Source organism: Melospiza melodia, chromosome 23 (genome assembly GCF_035770615.1).
Source record: "Melospiza melodia melodia isolate bMelMel2 chromosome 23, bMelMel2.pri, whole genome shotgun sequence".
Taxonomy (NCBI): domain Eukaryota; kingdom Metazoa; phylum Chordata; class Aves; order Passeriformes; family Passerellidae; genus Melospiza; species Melospiza melodia.
The window spans coordinates 7941083-7958516 of NC_086216.1; the positions used below are offsets into that span (position 1 = coordinate 7941083).

The following is a 17434-nucleotide window of genomic DNA, read 5'->3' on the forward strand; positions in this document are numbered from 1 at the left end:
AGAATGGAAGGGACTTTGTTCTAAGCCTCAGTCAGAACTAACAACTGAAGCTGGGTCACTGCATGGAACAACTTGGAAAGGAAATCTATTGTGCTGTAGGAAATGCCTTAGGAAATCCAGGGAACTGGGAACTTTTCTTCAAGTCCAGACTGACCGTAACGACCGAGGTTAAATATTCTATGTGTGCATTCTAGTAAAACTTTACAGGATCACAATAATACATAAGCCCAGTAATATGTGAAATCCATCCTTGGGCTAAAATCCAAATTTAAACTCTCAGTCTCATGGTGCTCAAAGGAAAACAAAAAATTCCAAACAAGGCGAGGTGTCGGCCCAAGCGGCCGATGTTAAATTCCAGTTTAGGTAATTGCACCGTGCCCACGCAAATTCCTGCTCAGTTCCTGGGAGCTGCGGGATTCACTTCCTGCCTGGCACCCAGCTGATGTCACTGGCTGCCACATTCCAGCCCGGAGGTGGCAGCACTTTGGCAGTGGGGGAAGGCACACAGGTCTGCACAGCTCCTCACACAGCCCTTGGCAGTGCTTCCCTTCCTGCAGGCGTGGTCTGCAAAGCTCTGCAGGGAGGGTGGCAGAAAGGGGCACAGAATTGCAAACAGAACACTTCTATTTGATATACTTTCACATAAAATCTGCTCTAGACAGTTTGTTGGAACAACCAACTACCAGTCCATAAACACAAATCATTCCCTAAACACTGAGAAGTAAAAAAAATGCCAAAAACAGTTCTGTGCAATTTCACCTGACAACCCAGCTGTTCTTCCTAGCCCTGGATCCCAGCTCCTAAGGATGTGAGCTTGGATTATGCTCCAAAAACCAAGGAGTCATTGAAATACAGCTCACCTAAAAGCAGGCAAGGAATTACTGCAACTTTAAGCTACACAAGAGGATTCTTAAAAGTGTCAAGCTACAACTCCAGAATTAAAAGTAATAAAGAAATAAAAGGAAAACAATAAAAAGCCACAAAATACTCCAACAGCTGGTGCCACACAGCCCCACTAGATGTCCCCATTGACCGAGGGGAGCTGCTGGCACAGGGACGGTGCCTTGCCCACAGATCAGCCCTCTGCTCAGGGAAGCAGAAATGCCAAGTTCTGGGAGTTTTAAAATGGACATTGAAGGAAAAACTACACAAAACTAACAGCGGCATCTCCCTGAAATACATTATAACCACAAAAACTTCCAACTTCCAGCCTCAGTTAAAATCAGGCACTGCAGCTCAGCTGCCCAATGACAGAGGTAGAGCCAAAAGCCCAAAAACCAAGGGTAAAGGAAGAAAAGAGACCTCTGCTATGGGGATTCTGTGGTTTTACTTGATTGATGTGGAAAAGGACATCTGAGGTCACAGTCACACACTTTTAATATCCCCAGCTCCACTGAAATCATCATCACAGCCAGAAGAGTCACTGTGTAAGAACCAACTTCAGTTCCCTCAAGGGGCTTTTGTGTCCTACCCCTTTTTGGTCTTCCCTTTCAACATTCTTTATACCACAACCAAAGAGTGTTTAAATAACTTCTATCACCAAGTTAATTAAATATCAGTGTTGTAATCACTTATCACACAGGCATGCACTTTGTGTAAGGGGTTTTATAAAAACATGCTCCTTGTCTTTGAAAAGGGAATAGGAAGAACAATGGAATTAGACAGCACTCACCTCCTGCTCCTGTTGAAAGATGACAACTCTCCCTCCTTTGTCTCCTGTTGCTAACAACTCTCCAGAATGGTTAAATTCTACTGTAGAAATTATATCCGCTGCAGAACAACAAAAATAAATCCCTCACGTTAATCATTCTTCTAAATACCAAGTGGCCAAGAAGGCCATGATTAAAAAAAAACCCAAACCATTAAAAAATTATACTTTATTTAAAGGACACCTATAAAATGCAAGTAAAAGTTTCTTCCAAAAAATAACCCTAGTTTTTCAGCTGTAGATTTGAGAAGCATTTCTAGATGACCATGCCAGAGCTACAAGCACAGTGTTGTGCATTACTTTGTTCCTAAGGTTTAATATCCTCAGCTTCTTAGAACTGCTTTTTCTACTCTGACTCTAGATAATATAGACTGTACCTTTCTAGAGCAACTGTGCACCTTTATTTTCTCCATTTTTCCTAATGCTTGATTTAGATACAATCATTATCCATATCACCTCAAAGCACCTTTTTTTTTAAAGGACTTCGTACACATTTGATAACTTAAAGGCAAAAGGTATCAGGGGAGAAAAGTTCAGATATCTGTGTTTAAAGAATGCAAGGAATAAACAGCTGCAGAAAATCAGGAAAAAACCTCAACAGTCTTCAAAACACCCAAGTACCTCTTCTGGATGAAGAAGGTTTACATTATCACAAGTGGTTTTATAGGGAGTGCTAGAATTAAATGATAAATATACAGTGACACAAACAGCAATCTCCAGTATCAAACTGAGCTGTTCATACATCAGAAAGGACAAATTACAACTTAAGCTCAAGCCCACCCATTCACATTTCCAAAGGTACAAATGCTCCTTGGACTCCCAAATAGTTGAATCAGAAGCCAAACTATTTTTGAAAACACAATTCTATAAATCTAATTTTCTGCCACAGAAGCTACTTGAGAGTTTTATATACACAAGTCTTAAGGCCATTTCACTTTCATGCCAGCCAGCACTAGATAAACAGTATTTTCTGTGGGATGGTTTCTTTTTTCTCCATTGCATTCATAACATTTTAGACTTAAACAAGATCAATACCTGCTGGACTTGGAGCCAAACATCAGCTCCACAGAGTTTTGTGTTCTTTGGCACAAACTGCCCCAGAGATCCCCCCCAGCAATGTCCCTGCCACTGTCACCTGGCCCTGGCTGCAATGTCTGCAGACAGAGCTAAAGACAGAAATACACCCACAGCCTGTGCCTCGCTGAACCTGGATCCACACCACACACACACAAACTTTCATTCCAGAGCTCATCATCTTGTCATCCCAGAAGGCAGCAGCTCCTACAGCCACTCTTCTGTGTGTGACCAGGATGAAGTGATTATCTCACATCTGTAAGGTGCAAAGCACTGAGCTGCAGATCTGGGATTTCATGGGTACCTCTCCCAGGTGAAGGGGGCATGGAGATAAGAAACAATTCATCAATGTGCAGAAAGAGGGAGGTGCAAACCAAGCAGTCCCAATGCAAAGCACATGGTTGTACTCCTCCAATAGGAAATGACCTTACTTAAAAAATTATCAATTAATTGAAGAAAAACACACTAACACATCTCAGCAGTGAGAAATACACAGAATAATTACAGCTGAGAAAAACAAAGACTTAACACTACATGCTCTGACAGTCTTGAAACTGGTGAGAAAATACAGTGAATTATTAGCAAACTCAATGTGTCCGGGTATGTGGAAAAAGCATAGAAAAAACGGCCTTAGAAGTCTCATATATCCATACAAGAACACATGGATAAATTAATCAAAGTACTTATTCCATGAAAGTCACTGGAAAATTTAGAACAGGCAGCAACAGCAGCCAGAAAAACCTTTGTTTAAGACAAAAATCTCTATTTTCCTAGGTCTGATGATGCTATATATTGTATTTAATAATAATACAAATCTCACATAGCAGAAAGACAACCACTTTTCTGTAGATCCCAGACATTCTTGCCTTTTTGATTTTCAGGAGAATCCAAGCTTTCCCCCAGTGATTTCCAAGCTGATGCAGATCCAGCTATCACAGACTCGAATGCACAAATAAATTTTCAGCACCCATATCCCACATCTCCAAAGAGTCCAACAGGCTCAGGCAGTGGTGACAAGGTACTGAAACCTCTCCAGTGCCTGACTGACACCATGCAGATCATTCCAAGGATTGGATCAGTTTTAAATTAAAACCAAATACATTCCTTAGCAGTAATGAAAAAATATGAATTTGTTTTAAAACTCAAGATACATCAATAAATCCAATGTGCCTTCCACAGTGTAATCTTGGACTATTCCCTCTCCAAAGGAAAAAAAAGGCGCTAAAAATGTGACAGAAAAAAAGTGATTTCTGTTTAAGTAATCCCAAACCGGGGCCAAGATATAGATTTTACAAAGAAATCTGTACTAGAAAGCAAACAAGCAGCTGTACATGCAAACCCAGCAATGTCCCGTTTGCAATTCCACATTCCCACCCCTCCATCAGAGCAACAGGCACACATCAAACACTGGTGCTGAGCTGGCTGGGTTTACAGGTGTTGGAGAAAGGACAGAGGGAGCTTCTCAACCTCCCCAGTGCCTGGATTCGCTCGTGGGTTCTCATCTGTGTTAACATCCTCATTGCCCACAGCATGTACCCATCTTACCCTGCTTTTTTCCTGTGATAATTGGAATTCCTTGATGATTTTGGCCCTTCAGCACCACCAGAGAGTATCCCCAAGCTGTGGTGTTTCCTCTCCTCTCCCTGGGTGGGTGCCTGCAAACAGAGCTGCTCCTGCTGCCACACCCTGGGCAATGATCCCCTCGCAGTGGCAGGAGCTCCTGAAGGGATGCTGAAGGGAGAAGCAGCTGTGCAGGGCCCCACTGCCCCCTCACTGATGGCTGCAGGAAATGGATGCATTTCAGTGCCCTTTTCTTCAGCACAATGTCAGAGATAAACAACCACTGAGCCCTTATTTGATACCCAAACCCCTCCCAGGCCACAGCTTATCTGCTGTCACACCATCAGCTGGAGATCAGATCTGTCCTCTCCTCCTCTCCAGCATCTCAGGACATCTCTGACACCAAGATGTGACAGTGCCAGCGCTGAGGGCTGCAAACACTGCATGGCAGCATCAATGACAGGAGATGGAGACATGATTGTGACAGAGGCAAAAACCAGGACACAGCAAGGTACACCTCACTCCTGCAGGGCACCTGCAACACCAGCACCAAGTGAACCGGGTTTCTCCTTCTTGCATAACTTGGGACACAGAGTTCAGAGGTTGTTACATCATTTACAATTATTTCTCTGCACAGATCTATATCTGTGTCCTTCAGTTCCATTCAACATCCCTTCACAGACATTTACTGTTGTAGAAACACTTCTGAGACTGCTAAATGGTTTCAAATAATGTTTTTAGTGACCTGAAAGCAAAGGGGTAGTGGGGTAGGAATCACCTACATAACCTGAAATCTATTTATGAATGAAAATGTTCTACAGCAGGTTGAGCAAAACCCTATGGAAACACAGAGCTGCTGCACAGTTCTATCTCCACCTCAGAGATACAAAACTCTACAGTCAAACCAAGCCACTGATCACAAACATCTCAAACTCAAGAGATGTTTTGGTCCCTGATCCACCAGCACACAGAGACAGGGCAGAGACTGCTTCCCCCAGAGCCATGCAAAGCTTCCTACAGCTCTCCCTGATCCTGGAGCTACAATCTGGCAAAGCCTTCCTCTCCTTCTGCACAGCATCTTTATCTTCACAACCTGCTTCAAGTTTTTTAAGTTTCAATGAGACATCTTCACTTTTCAAGTGCTCCAACAAAAATCAAAACCACCAGCAAGATCTGGACACTTGGCTGGATTCAAGCAGGACTAAATTCTTACACAGCAGACATGGAGACAGAAATTGGAGGAGCCAATAAAATAAAACCAAAACATGGTGTTTGATAGGGAATAGGAAAAGGACAAAACACATCTCAGAGCTTCAGGTAAGGCTCTGAGGCCACTAGGCCAGTGCACTGGAAAGAGAACCAGTTCAAATTAAAAAAGAATAAAGGAATCCAACAGACCTCAAATGCCTTTTCCCCTGTTAAAAGCAGTGTTTGGAACCAGAAAAACTCAGTGACAAATACTCAAACACACTTTCACACTCTGGGGGCCCTCCACACATTGCAGTGAATGCAGAATGTGTGCACTGTCACCATCAAGTTTTCCAAAACTTTAAAGAAAGGATTGTGATGGAGTTTTATCAGTGTCCAAATGTCTATGGAAAAAGGGAATAAATCAGCTCCATCAATCCAAACCAGCACAAGCAAACTGTAATCCAATGACTTCATTCCAGAAGGCCCATCACAAACCTGAAAAGCAATTCTGTATTAACTTTGTTTCCAATAATATAATAAAGAGGATTTTATTAGTAGAGAAGAGGCTATCTGTTTTAATGTTCCATGAACTTTATATAAACTCTGCTTAGAAAACATGCTTGGTAGGCAAAACATGTCACCCACTCTGCAGCAGTGAGTCAATCATGGCAGAACAAAGAGAGTCTTTATTTCACCAGACCCAAAAGGTTTCTGTGCAAGTTTCTGGAATCACGTTGATCTGCTGCCTGAGCAGAGAGCAAGTAAATCAGAGTGTTTACACAAGTGCAGCAATCTCTTGATGTTTCCAAGGACTGAACAAAGAACTGTAACATTTAAAAAGCATTTTCAAATTATTTAGAATGTATTGTTTATATACCTTCCCAGTGGCTCAAAATACCATTTCTGGAATTTTCCAAAGGACCAACTCAAAATAATCTTTAAAAGATTATAAAAATCCATAAAGCAGAGCAGATGATTTACAGGTTGGCAATTCTGTCTTGGCAAGTGAAAACTGAATTTGCTGACCTAATGTGGAGACCACATCCTCAGTTTATCAGCCTGGAAAAGCTATTTTCATCAAATTAAACATCAATCAATCATTCCAAAGACACTTCAGAAATGGTCTCAAAAGAAAAAACATTAAGAAACCAACTTTTAGGATTAATATTAAAATCCAGGGAAGCTCAAACAGCCTCAAATTGAGGAAGCAGCAGAGGAGTGGATAAACATCATGAGAGATAGAGACAGTGAACTATTTGAATTCCAGTGAAATATTTGAATTCCATGCACAATTGCTGAATATACCTGAGTCATTCTTCCTAGAGAGACCAAGCGTATCTGTCCAGGAGAACCTGCAGACATTGTCTGGAAATCACTTGTGGGTTGTTTGGTCCTTTCCAATCCAGGGTGAGGCAAAACCTCCCTGCTTCAAACTACTGAACAGATGCAGCTTCCAGAAACTCCAGCTCAAGTCACAGCTAATGACAGAAATTTATGGCTTTTGATTGGACTTTCTTGCTTCCAATAATGGTTTTGTTTTGTACTTCATCATTGGGAACAAACCCCAATCAAACAATGAAAGACACTGGAGAGAAAACAAAAGCTCTTCCAAGGCTTCAAATATTTTAAGTAGCTCCACAATGCATTGAGTCATCCCACCAACAACCCACTGTTTGTGATTTGGATTTACTCCTTTATCCAGAGCCCCGATGTGTTGTGTATTTATCTCTGAAGGTAGCTAGTGATGTGTTAATCCTAAAGTGAACAGGAAGCTGTTTAAACGAGGTTAAGGCAGGGTGACCACATGTCTGTGTGCAGAGGAGAGCTCCCAACACAGGGTACCCCAACTTCACAGCCCAGGAAAAGAGTGAGAGCAAAATGCCATGACCTGTTTAGTGCTGGTGGTGTAAAAGCAAACACCCTCTGCATTCCAGCCTCACCCCTCATTTAAGTCTGTGGAGAGGGGGAAGGGAACACAAGGGTTGTGTGCTCTGAAGTTGCCATGACCAGTTTTACTATTGACTTCATTTCCCTCCTCATTCACTTGCCTGAAGGATTCCCTGCATTCATTCCATCTCCCTGAGGTGACCAGGTAACAAACCCAAAGGCAGCTGGGAGAAGGCATTCTCACTGCTCAATTTCCTACTTGAGATTCATTCCAGAAGTCCTTTCAATAGATCTCTTCTCTGTTAGAGAGGGCATTCAAAATATATTAATTCCTTAAAATCTGGGGACAGGAAGAAATGCACATAGACATAGACAAGGCAGAAAGGCAGAGGGTGGCAAAAACCCTCCCCCTGTGCCATGCATCTCTGCCAAAGGCAGCTGGTTCCTTGTTCTCTCCCAAGTACTGGAGTTCTGCAGCACAAAGCTGCCCTCCTTGCCAGGGAGGGGAACTTGTCTGATGGCAGCTCTCTCCTCAGGGCTGCTGCCCTGCAGGGGCAGACACAAACACACAGGAGCCAGCCTGCAGCTCCAGCACACAGTGATGAGGCTGGGCTTGCTGGGCTTTGCTTTGCAAACCTGGGAGCTGTACAGACAGGAGGAAGATTCACTGAGTGCTCCCTGCCCTGCACATTCCCTCCAAGTGAGTGAGCTCACCTGAACAGCCCTGGGAGGCTGACAATTCAAAACACGACCATGACAAAGTCATCATGTTCTGCTGATGCTGAAAGCATTCAGTGCTGTTTGGTGAAGCAGCACTTGAGAGCTGAGACTCACCCAGGCCTATTTACATCCCTACCCACATGTAGCATACACAAGATACCAGTGGCCAAACAGGGAATACACATAGTATTGTATTCCACAGCATAAATTACTCACCTAAGTAAAATAATCAAATATAAACCTCGTCAAGCAGGCCTAAGCCACCATAACTTCACTCTAATTGCCTGGACTCCTCTATATTCCCTTTTCTTTTATTCACCATTTCGTCTCCCTTTCCTTCTCCAACTTTGCCAATCCTTTGAGGAAAGATACACTAGGGAAGTTCTAGTTCAACAATGAGTTCAACTTTGGATTAGAAAGCCATTATTATTACTCATTATTATTACTACTACACGTTTAATTTTTAACTTTTTATTTAGCTCTCTAAAACAAAAGTTTGATACTGCTTGATTAAGCTTTTCCTGTTGCTTCCTAAGCCTGTCCTGCTCACTGTGGGCTCCCAGGTAAGCAGGACTTTACTCTTGCATGGCAAAGCCCAGCTCAGCGCGCCACATCCTTCTGAGATCACTCTTGGTGCTGTCAAATCCATGCAGCAGCAATGACATCAAGAACACTCTGTTATCCCAGTCTGCAGAAGCAGGAGCTGGAATGAGTCACTTTTTTTAATGGGAGGTGGAACTGGAGGCAAGGGAAAGAATCAGCGCTCCAAGATTCATGTGCAGCATAGAACTGAATTTGTAACACATAGCTAGAGATAATGCAACTCAATACTCAAGTACAAAACAATGTTATTTTGGTGGTTTTGCAAATAACTTTTGTCAGGCTTCATGGCTTCCTAGAAAACACAAGAGCAAACTTCCATCCTCTCCCACAGCAGAAGAGTGGCACCAGCCCTAATCTTGCTGCCATTAGTTTCATGCAAGGCTGGTAATGCTCCTAAATTGCTTTATTGGGCACTGAGAGCAGAACAACTCCAAATCCATCTGGCCCATGCACCAGAAGCTGTTCCTCCCTTCAAAGCCAAAGTGAGAGGATGGCATTGAAACTGCAGAGAACAGGATTATCCCAGAAGTGACTCCAAAGCTTCTACAAGTTGGGATAGGAACAAATATGTAGATTAAGTGTTTTACAAGATCAGAGTAAAGCAGAGAACAGAATCACCATCTGCTAATCTCTCATCTAGAACAGCAGCTTCTTATGCATCCAGAAATCTTGATGGGATCTCAAGTTAACTGTGGCATCAAAGTAACATCCTCATTTCAATAGAATTCTGAGAAGCACAATCTATGGTCAACACTACAATCCAGGTCAGATAGGCAGCAGCACACTGAAAGTTTTAACTCTTGTGTTTGGCACACACTTGTGCCTCCCTCGGGCAACTGCTTCAACACCTCCACTCAGGGCAAGTTTCCACCACTAAATTTACCATTATGTTCCCCCACAGTCCATTCCTGGGCCAAGGTAAGAGACCAACAGAGAATTGTGCAAACCCAGCACCTCTCAATAGGAGCAGAAATCACTCCAGGGAACACTTCTAATCCTCCTCAACAGACACCACCACCACTTCAAACTTCTGCGAACAATGGCAACACATTTCATTTCTGTTAAACAATTTGTGTTCTGCTAAGCTAACAGAGCTCACTGAGACTGAGCTGAAGGCATCAGATGGGCAAATCTGCAGTGGGGGAAAGCAAGGAACACACTCAGGAGCAACCACATCTCCAGCTAGACAACTGGATTTACACAGGCCATCGAGCCCACACCCAAAGTGCCAATGAACTGCATTTCTGTCTGCAGTCTCCACGAGCTTCCAGCTACATCAAGGCCAGAATCTAGCTTTGCTAGAACAGAAAGAAAACTTATTTAAAGCTCAGCCCCCTGGCTTCCTGTCTCCATCTATAGTAGGAAACTCGAGTCTCCAGCACACAGGACTCCAAGACACCTGTGGTGGCAGGGAAAAAACAGAGATGACAAAGAGCAGCACGCCAAAGCACTCTGAAGACAGAGGTGTCAGATACTGATGTGGCCCTGCCTCCTACCACTGAAAATGCATAAAATTGCTCTGAATTTTATCTTTGTGAAAAGAAAGCATTCACACTGATAAATAATACCATGAGCTTTAGGAAGGAAGTTTTACACCTTAAATTGATGTAGAACTGTGACCCACAGGGCAATGCCTGTCCCATGCTCCCTGGAACCACTGGCTGTGGGTTTTATTTCTGCTCACCAAGTCTGGCACCACACTCTGAAACTCCTTTCAAGCCAACTTCACCACAAACCTACAGAAGAGAGAAACCCTATGGGGTTAGGATTTCTTAGCAGGAAACAGTCCTGAACTGGCCCCTTGAAACCCTTGCATCTGATGAGAGAGTTTAATAGTTTTGGGGTTTTTAACCCCAAATAAGTTTTTATTTGTAAGTGTTTCAAAAATTATTGTGAAAAATCATCTCCTGTTACAACAACAGCAGACAGAAAAATGTTCTCTCTACACAAACAAATGCAAAACTGTTTGGTTTCTGGATAGAAACCATTAACCCTCATCATGCTGATTATTGCTTTCTATTTTTAAACATTAAGACACGACTGCAGTTCCCTTCAGAACACATGCAAGGAGATTGTTGGTTTCTCAGCTGTTTTAATGACTTGGAAAGGCCCGGGATGGCCTTGGACAGCCCGCGCTCCAAAGGACGAGAAGAGGCTTCAGGTTCTTTCTCGGTCTCGGTGTTTATTAATTGTTTATCTAAAAGATTTTCTCTCAGCCCGACAGAGTCTGCACAGCAGCCAGCCATGAGCACACTGAGAGCCCCCGGGGCGGTCACTTATCTTTATACTCAAAATTACGGATACAATATTTATCAATTTTCCCCAATATCTTTCACCCTTATTGACCAGTGCACTTTTAGTAATAACCAATCCCAAAGTGCCACCACCACCACAGAAGATGGAGGCCAAGAAGAAGAAGAAGAAGAAGAACAGGACACGCCCCAATTCCTCCATCTTACTTCTCCAGACCCCCCTGTACAGAAATCCTAAACCCTGTGTTTCACACTCTAATTAACCCATCCCTTCACCATTTATCCCAGTGAGATCCTCCCATCCTCATACAGGTGTCGTCTCCCGTGCAGGATCAAAGTCCAGCCACCAGACACTTCTGGCAACATCCCAGGACCTCCGAGCCCCCCAAGGGTGGTCTCGGTCACTCTGCACATCAGTCCTGAGGTGCTGAGATCCCACAGGAGATCAACAGGAAAATTCCCTCCTTCCAACAAGAAAAAGAATATCAACTAAATGCATTTAGTTCAGAAGATGCTGCAAAGCAAGTTCCCAGTACATGCATTGCCCATTGGCTGGACATGATCTAGTTGGGAGAACAGAAGAAGGCGTGAGCAGAGACGCAGGCAAATAAACACATTTACAACAGACCACACAAAGAAACTGCCCAAAAACTCCTGCTAACTGGGCTGCCCACACCAGGCACTGCATATTTAACAGGTAAAGGTTAACCTGGCTCCAGCAGTAGCTGATGTGATGTGAGAAATGTGTAACACCCTGGGATCAGCAGAACAGCAGTCACGGCCCTGGCTGCAGTTGCCAGCCCTGAGGATGTGTTTTACAGGTACAAGGCAATCTACCCTACAGTCCAGCCCTGGAACTGAGGGGCCGTGTGTCTGGAGCTTCTTCCAGAGCTCCACAACTCTGGGGGACTGCTACTGTCCCAGTAACTCCATGTCAGCACTGCTGCAAAGTGGGGACCTCACCAGTTCAAGGCAGAGTCATTTTTCAACTCAACATCAGCTACATCAGCTTGAAAATACTTCAGACTCAATAATAAAGGATTATTTAATACCTGACAAGAATTCCCCGGAGGCTCCAAAGGCATTTTCTGCTCAGAAACCACATAGAGCAGTTGCAGCACTCTGTGAAAGGCAGCTCCTCTCACTTTTTAACTTTTTATTTAGCTCTCTAAAATAAAAGTTTGATACTGCTTGATTAAGCTTTTCCTGTTACTTCCTAAAATAAATAAAGCTTTTCCTGTTACTTCCTAGAGCCAAATAAAGAGTTAAAAAGTGATTAGGAAAGCAATAACTAAGTCAATTACCCCTTTTTAATCTTCATTACACAGGTATTGAGTTTTCCCCCAAAGAATATCCTAAATAATGTATTCAAACAGGGAACTCCACCTTATGTTAGCAGCACTGCAAACATATTTAGGAAGGTAACAGAAACACACAGGGAACATTTTGCTGGGGAGAAAGAGCAAGTGATGAGCATTTAGTGCACATGTCTTAATAAACACTCTTCCCAAACTCAAATATTCCTTCAAATCTGACAGGAAGTGCCTATTTGCTTTTCCTATTCATACTAATTCAGGTCTATTGTTGGCTGAAACAAAGCTCTTTCAACCTGCAGAAAGCGTTCCCAGGACATTTGACACCAGTTTATTAATATCATTAACAGGAGAGGCCAGAGTGGCAGAAATCCAGCCCCACTCCCGGCACCCAGCTGAAATCACCTCAGAAAGGAGGGTGAGTGTTTCACAGTTTGTGCAACTACAACATTTATCCAGGACCAGGAATGAGCAGTTGAAGGTCACAGCATCTCCTTGAGGCTTTTCCTTGCAGCTACTGCAATATTACAGAATAATAATAATTAATTTTTTTAAAGGGCTCAATCTGTCCACAAGCTATCCTCCTTCCAAGCAGAATTGTTCTGCTTTTAAACAAAAATGTAATCAGCAGTAAATCCAGCGTTTCAGCATTTTTAAATACCAGACACCTGTTTGATGAAAAAGCTACTGTGGGGTTCAGTTTCCCAACAAGACAAAATTCAGCTGCTCAGAGCTTCCAGCTCCTGAAGCTAAAATCTATTTTCAGGCAGGGAAGAGAAAAAGAAGAGTGGCCCTCCTACTGAGGATGTGTCACACTCACTGTTGCATCAATCCCCTTTCAATTACAGTGCAAACTCCTCTTCACTCACAGTCTAGGATTACCAAAAAAAGCCTGGGAGCAGCAGTTATCCAGAGGTTAGATAACACCACAATTGGAGGCTGTGCACCCCTAAGCACTCCATGAGAAATTATGACTTTGATAGGAAATAGGGGGGAAAAAACCAACCAGACACATAAAATTTAAAAAAAATCCTACCTAAGCAACATTTATGTTAAATGCATTATAATTCTTAAGTCACTTTGTTTCAAAACATCATCTGCCACAAAATCCACCTGACACCCTGGGTACCTGGCCTAGGTTTGCTTGTGCCCTGCTGCTATCACAGCCACGTCCATTACCCTTCATCTGGAGAAACTGTGTTCCTGTTTTGATGCAAAGCAGCCCAGAACCTCAAGCTTCCATCCAGTGCCACAGAATTCTGGGAACCAATGAAGTTTTTAACAACCCACAAGAGTCAGAACCAAGCCTTCCTTAAATGCACTGAAAAAAGGGGCATGCACATGTTCTTTGGAGCTGCAGCAATAAAACTCTACCTAAAAGCAACTTTCTTTTATCCCCAAATGAAATATTTGCTAAAAGGCAAGAATATGAAATCTACTGTTTGTTTGGAGACTGGCAGTGTCAGGGTACTCTGCTTCTACAGTTTTGAATCCAGATAAAACGTTAGGGATCACTGCAACACAGAGATAATTTGGCTAAATCACACAAGAACGAGCTTCTAACACAGAGATAATTTGGCTAAATCACACAAGAACGAGCTTCTAACACAGAGATAATTTGGCTAAATCACACAAGAACGAGTTTCCTTTCCTTGGAATTTTCCTGTTTCAACCACACCTCATCCCTTTAAACAAAGCAGCTGCACTGAGTGCTACACACAATCCACACCAGCTCCAGCTCTTTCAGAAACATTGCAGCTACCAAAACCTACACTGATTTCTGAGGCAGAGATGACAGAATGGCTCAGTTACATTTGTGTTGTGTGGAATTTAGTTTCGGAATTACTCATCATTGCTGTCCTTTGTACAACTGCATACAGATCATACAGATCTAATGACAGGGGAACAAAATTAACTCCAGCAGGAACCAACTTCATGCCCACAATTGCCTAATCTGAGATCCCCTCAGGTGCCTGAACGTTCTGTCACATCACTCACAAAACTGGGACTTGTTGAGCAATAGAAGGAAAACTGAGACAAAAAAACTTATAAATAACAGACGGGATTATTTAACTTCTAACACAGCATTTGCCTGGGTTTAATACTCTGGTACATGACTTGCTCCAACATCTTCTCTGCCTGCAGAGCTTTAACTTACAAGCTTGATGACCTCTCATTAATAAACTGCCTATCAATTTCCAAGAGGGTAACAACTCAATTGTAGCACTGCTGAAGCCAAAAATTCACGTTTACTGATTTTCCAGAATAAACTTCATGCTGAAACAAAGAAATTAAATGTCTATTTATGACATTTGTGAGCTGTAGAAAGCACCTTTGCAGACCTGGAGATAAAGGAATCTACAAAGACTCAGGAGACCCCAACTCCATCTCATGCCGCCAGTGCCTGGAAAACCTGCATGCACAGAGCTAAGGCACAGTTCATTCTCCCAAAGCTCCTCAGGGTTTATCCCTAATGCTCACACAAGTGCTCCATAATTCTCCTAAGACATGCTTTGAAATGCAACTTATACAGAGTATAAGGATTCCCCAAAATGCATTAGAAGTATTTGACTGAGCCTTATTGAAGCTTTAAAGCTTTATTTCTTCTCTCCATCATAAATATGTGGGAATGTATCTGTTTTGCAAACCCAGGCTAATTACCCCTTGGTAGCAGGAGCTTTGCTGAGTGCAGAGCTGCTTTACTTACACTTCCCAGTTTCTCAGGGAGCTACTCTCAATGTGCCTCCAAAGAATGAAAAAGAGTGTGTCGCAGACATTTTTCTACAGAAATCCTTTCTTTCAGATTTCTGTGTCTTCTGGAAGGCAGAGGCCTCAGAAGGGAAGGTAAACAATTGTTATCAGCTGCTGTGGAATGCAATAGGATTCACCTTGATTGGCTCATTTTCTATGTTTATAATTAAGGGCCAATCACCAGTGCAAGCTAGGGGACTGAGTCCCTGGACACAACTTTGTTTGAGATTCTTTCTTTCTATTCTTAGCTAGCAGCTCTGCAAACCTCTCTCTATATTCTACTAGTATAGTCATAATGTATTATATATCATATCTTAATAAATCAGCCTTCTGATCAAGATACAAGATTCACCGTCTCTCTATCACCAGCTGCGACCCACTCAGGCACAGTAATAGAGTGTTCATGAAATAAAAAAATGTGAACAAGCTCAGAAATACCACCTAGGCCTTCAAGAGGAAAAGGGTGGCAGCAGTTCAGCTGCTCCTCCTACCAAGAAAGAGGGAGAGGGTCTATTTACAAGGGCCTGGAGACACAGGACAGGAGGGAATAGGTTCAAACTGAAAGAGAGTAGGTCAAGATGGGATATTGGGAAGAAATTCCTCCCTGTGAGAGTGGTGAGGGGCTGAGATTGAATTCCCAAGGTCTGTCGCTGCCTCAGACCTAGAAATGTCCAAGGTCAGGTTGGACAGGGCTTGGAGCACCCTGGGCTAGTGGAAGATGTCCCTGCCAATGGCAGGGGGTGGCACTGGATGGGCTTTGAGATCCCTTGCAATCCAAAGCATTCCAGGACTCTGTGACTCCAAGTTCTCCCCGGTTCCCAGCACAAAGTCAGTGCCCAGAGCTGGGTCAGAGCTGATCTCCACTGCAGCCCTGCGTGCACCCCACACCCCAGGGCAGTGCTGGGAGCTCACTTCACACACCCCAGGCTCTGGGCAGTGAGGATCTCAGAGCTTCTGAGACTGCTCCGTGGCCACAGCTGAAGGTTCTAAATAAACATCCAAGAGGGTGAGAGACCTGCACTGGGACAAAGTCCTGGGGATGTCCTGTGGGGCTGTTCTCAGTGATCCCACCCTTGCTATGGGAACCAGGGGCTAAGGACACTCCAGAGTCCCCACTCTGAGCAGGGATTGCTCAAATGCCAAAGTTATTTTTATGCTCTTTGATTGCTTTTAAAATAGGATTTATTCTATCTTAGAAAAAAGTTTATGAGCAACAGGATCAGCAGAGAATCTGCCCTGGGACCCAGGCAAAACACACAAGTATTTATTCACCTCTTTTCTATTTCACAGGATGTTTAAAAGTTCCTCCTCAAGACTACAAGTTACTCAAGACAGCTTACACCAATTATAACTGAATATTCTATAAAATATTACTGTATTGCTTATTCAGGTGGGTGTTTACCTACACAGCACTGAAAAATACAGCCCATCTCCCAGTGCAGATATTAATTCATATAACAAACATCCAATCAGCACAAATTTTGATGTCTGTTCATGGAAAAAATAAATAATTTTAATTTCAAGTTGTATTTACTGGAACCCTAACCTAATGCTTAGTTATTACCTAATAGCTTTTCTTTTAAAAAATCCAGAAAGAGAATTTACTTGCTTCTCCTCATATTTATTTTTATTATCCTTTTTTCCCCTATGCTCAAGACAGGTGATTTGTGAGTCCTTGGATCTAATTTGATTGCTAATTATTTACTTTTTAATTCCTGCTGACAGCCCCTACATAACCCTATAGAAAAATTCCTCACATCCAGCACACTACCTCCCCAGAAGTACACACTAATAAGAGGCTAAGCAGTCCCTCAGCAGACCTTAGCTCAGATCTTTTCAGGGTTTGTTTGTGTTCCCAAGTAGTACAGAGCTATTTATGGAAAAATCTCTGCTGGAATCACAGCCAGAATTTCAATAGGCTGCACAGCACAGAGCAGCCAGGAGCTCTGCTCTGTTTGCAAATAACAATATATTTGGAAATAACATACTGGGCCATTGTTCTGCACACAGAGAAAAGAAGCCTTCAGGCAGTGCCTTCCTTGTCACTGAGAAAGCTACAGACAGAGCTCTGCAATACCTTCATTTTCTCTTTTTGCTGAAGCCACTCCAGAACGCACACCACAGGTTAAAATTTAGCATTATTACAGAAAAAGCAATACTTCAGCAATGCCTTTCAAAATTAGAACTCTCTGAGTTGATGGGCATTCCTGTTTTAGATATAATAAAAACAACTCCTCAAAACTGTCCTGCTGTTTCACACTCTTCTAACACATTCTTGGACCAAAAGATTGATTTCAGGTGCAAAGCTCAGGCCAAACGTTTGGAGGCTTTTCATCTTGGTGTGTAGAACGCAGGAGGCTGTTGTGGCTCAGACA

The 17434-nt window shown here is 42.9% G+C and overlaps 1 protein-coding gene across 2 annotated transcripts in view; it reads right to left on the reverse strand.

The window, feature by feature from the left end:
• PPP2R2A (protein phosphatase 2 regulatory subunit Balpha) overlaps positions 1-17434 on the reverse strand; it is a 40045-nt gene that overhangs the window by 6172 nt on the left and 16439 nt on the right. For both annotated transcript variants that reach the window (XM_063175275.1, XM_063175274.1), the window contains exon 3: positions 1673-1770. In XM_063175275.1, coding sequence (XP_063031345.1) covers positions 1673-1770 — 98 coding nt within the window. The remainder of the gene's footprint in view (positions 1-1672; positions 1771-17434) is intronic.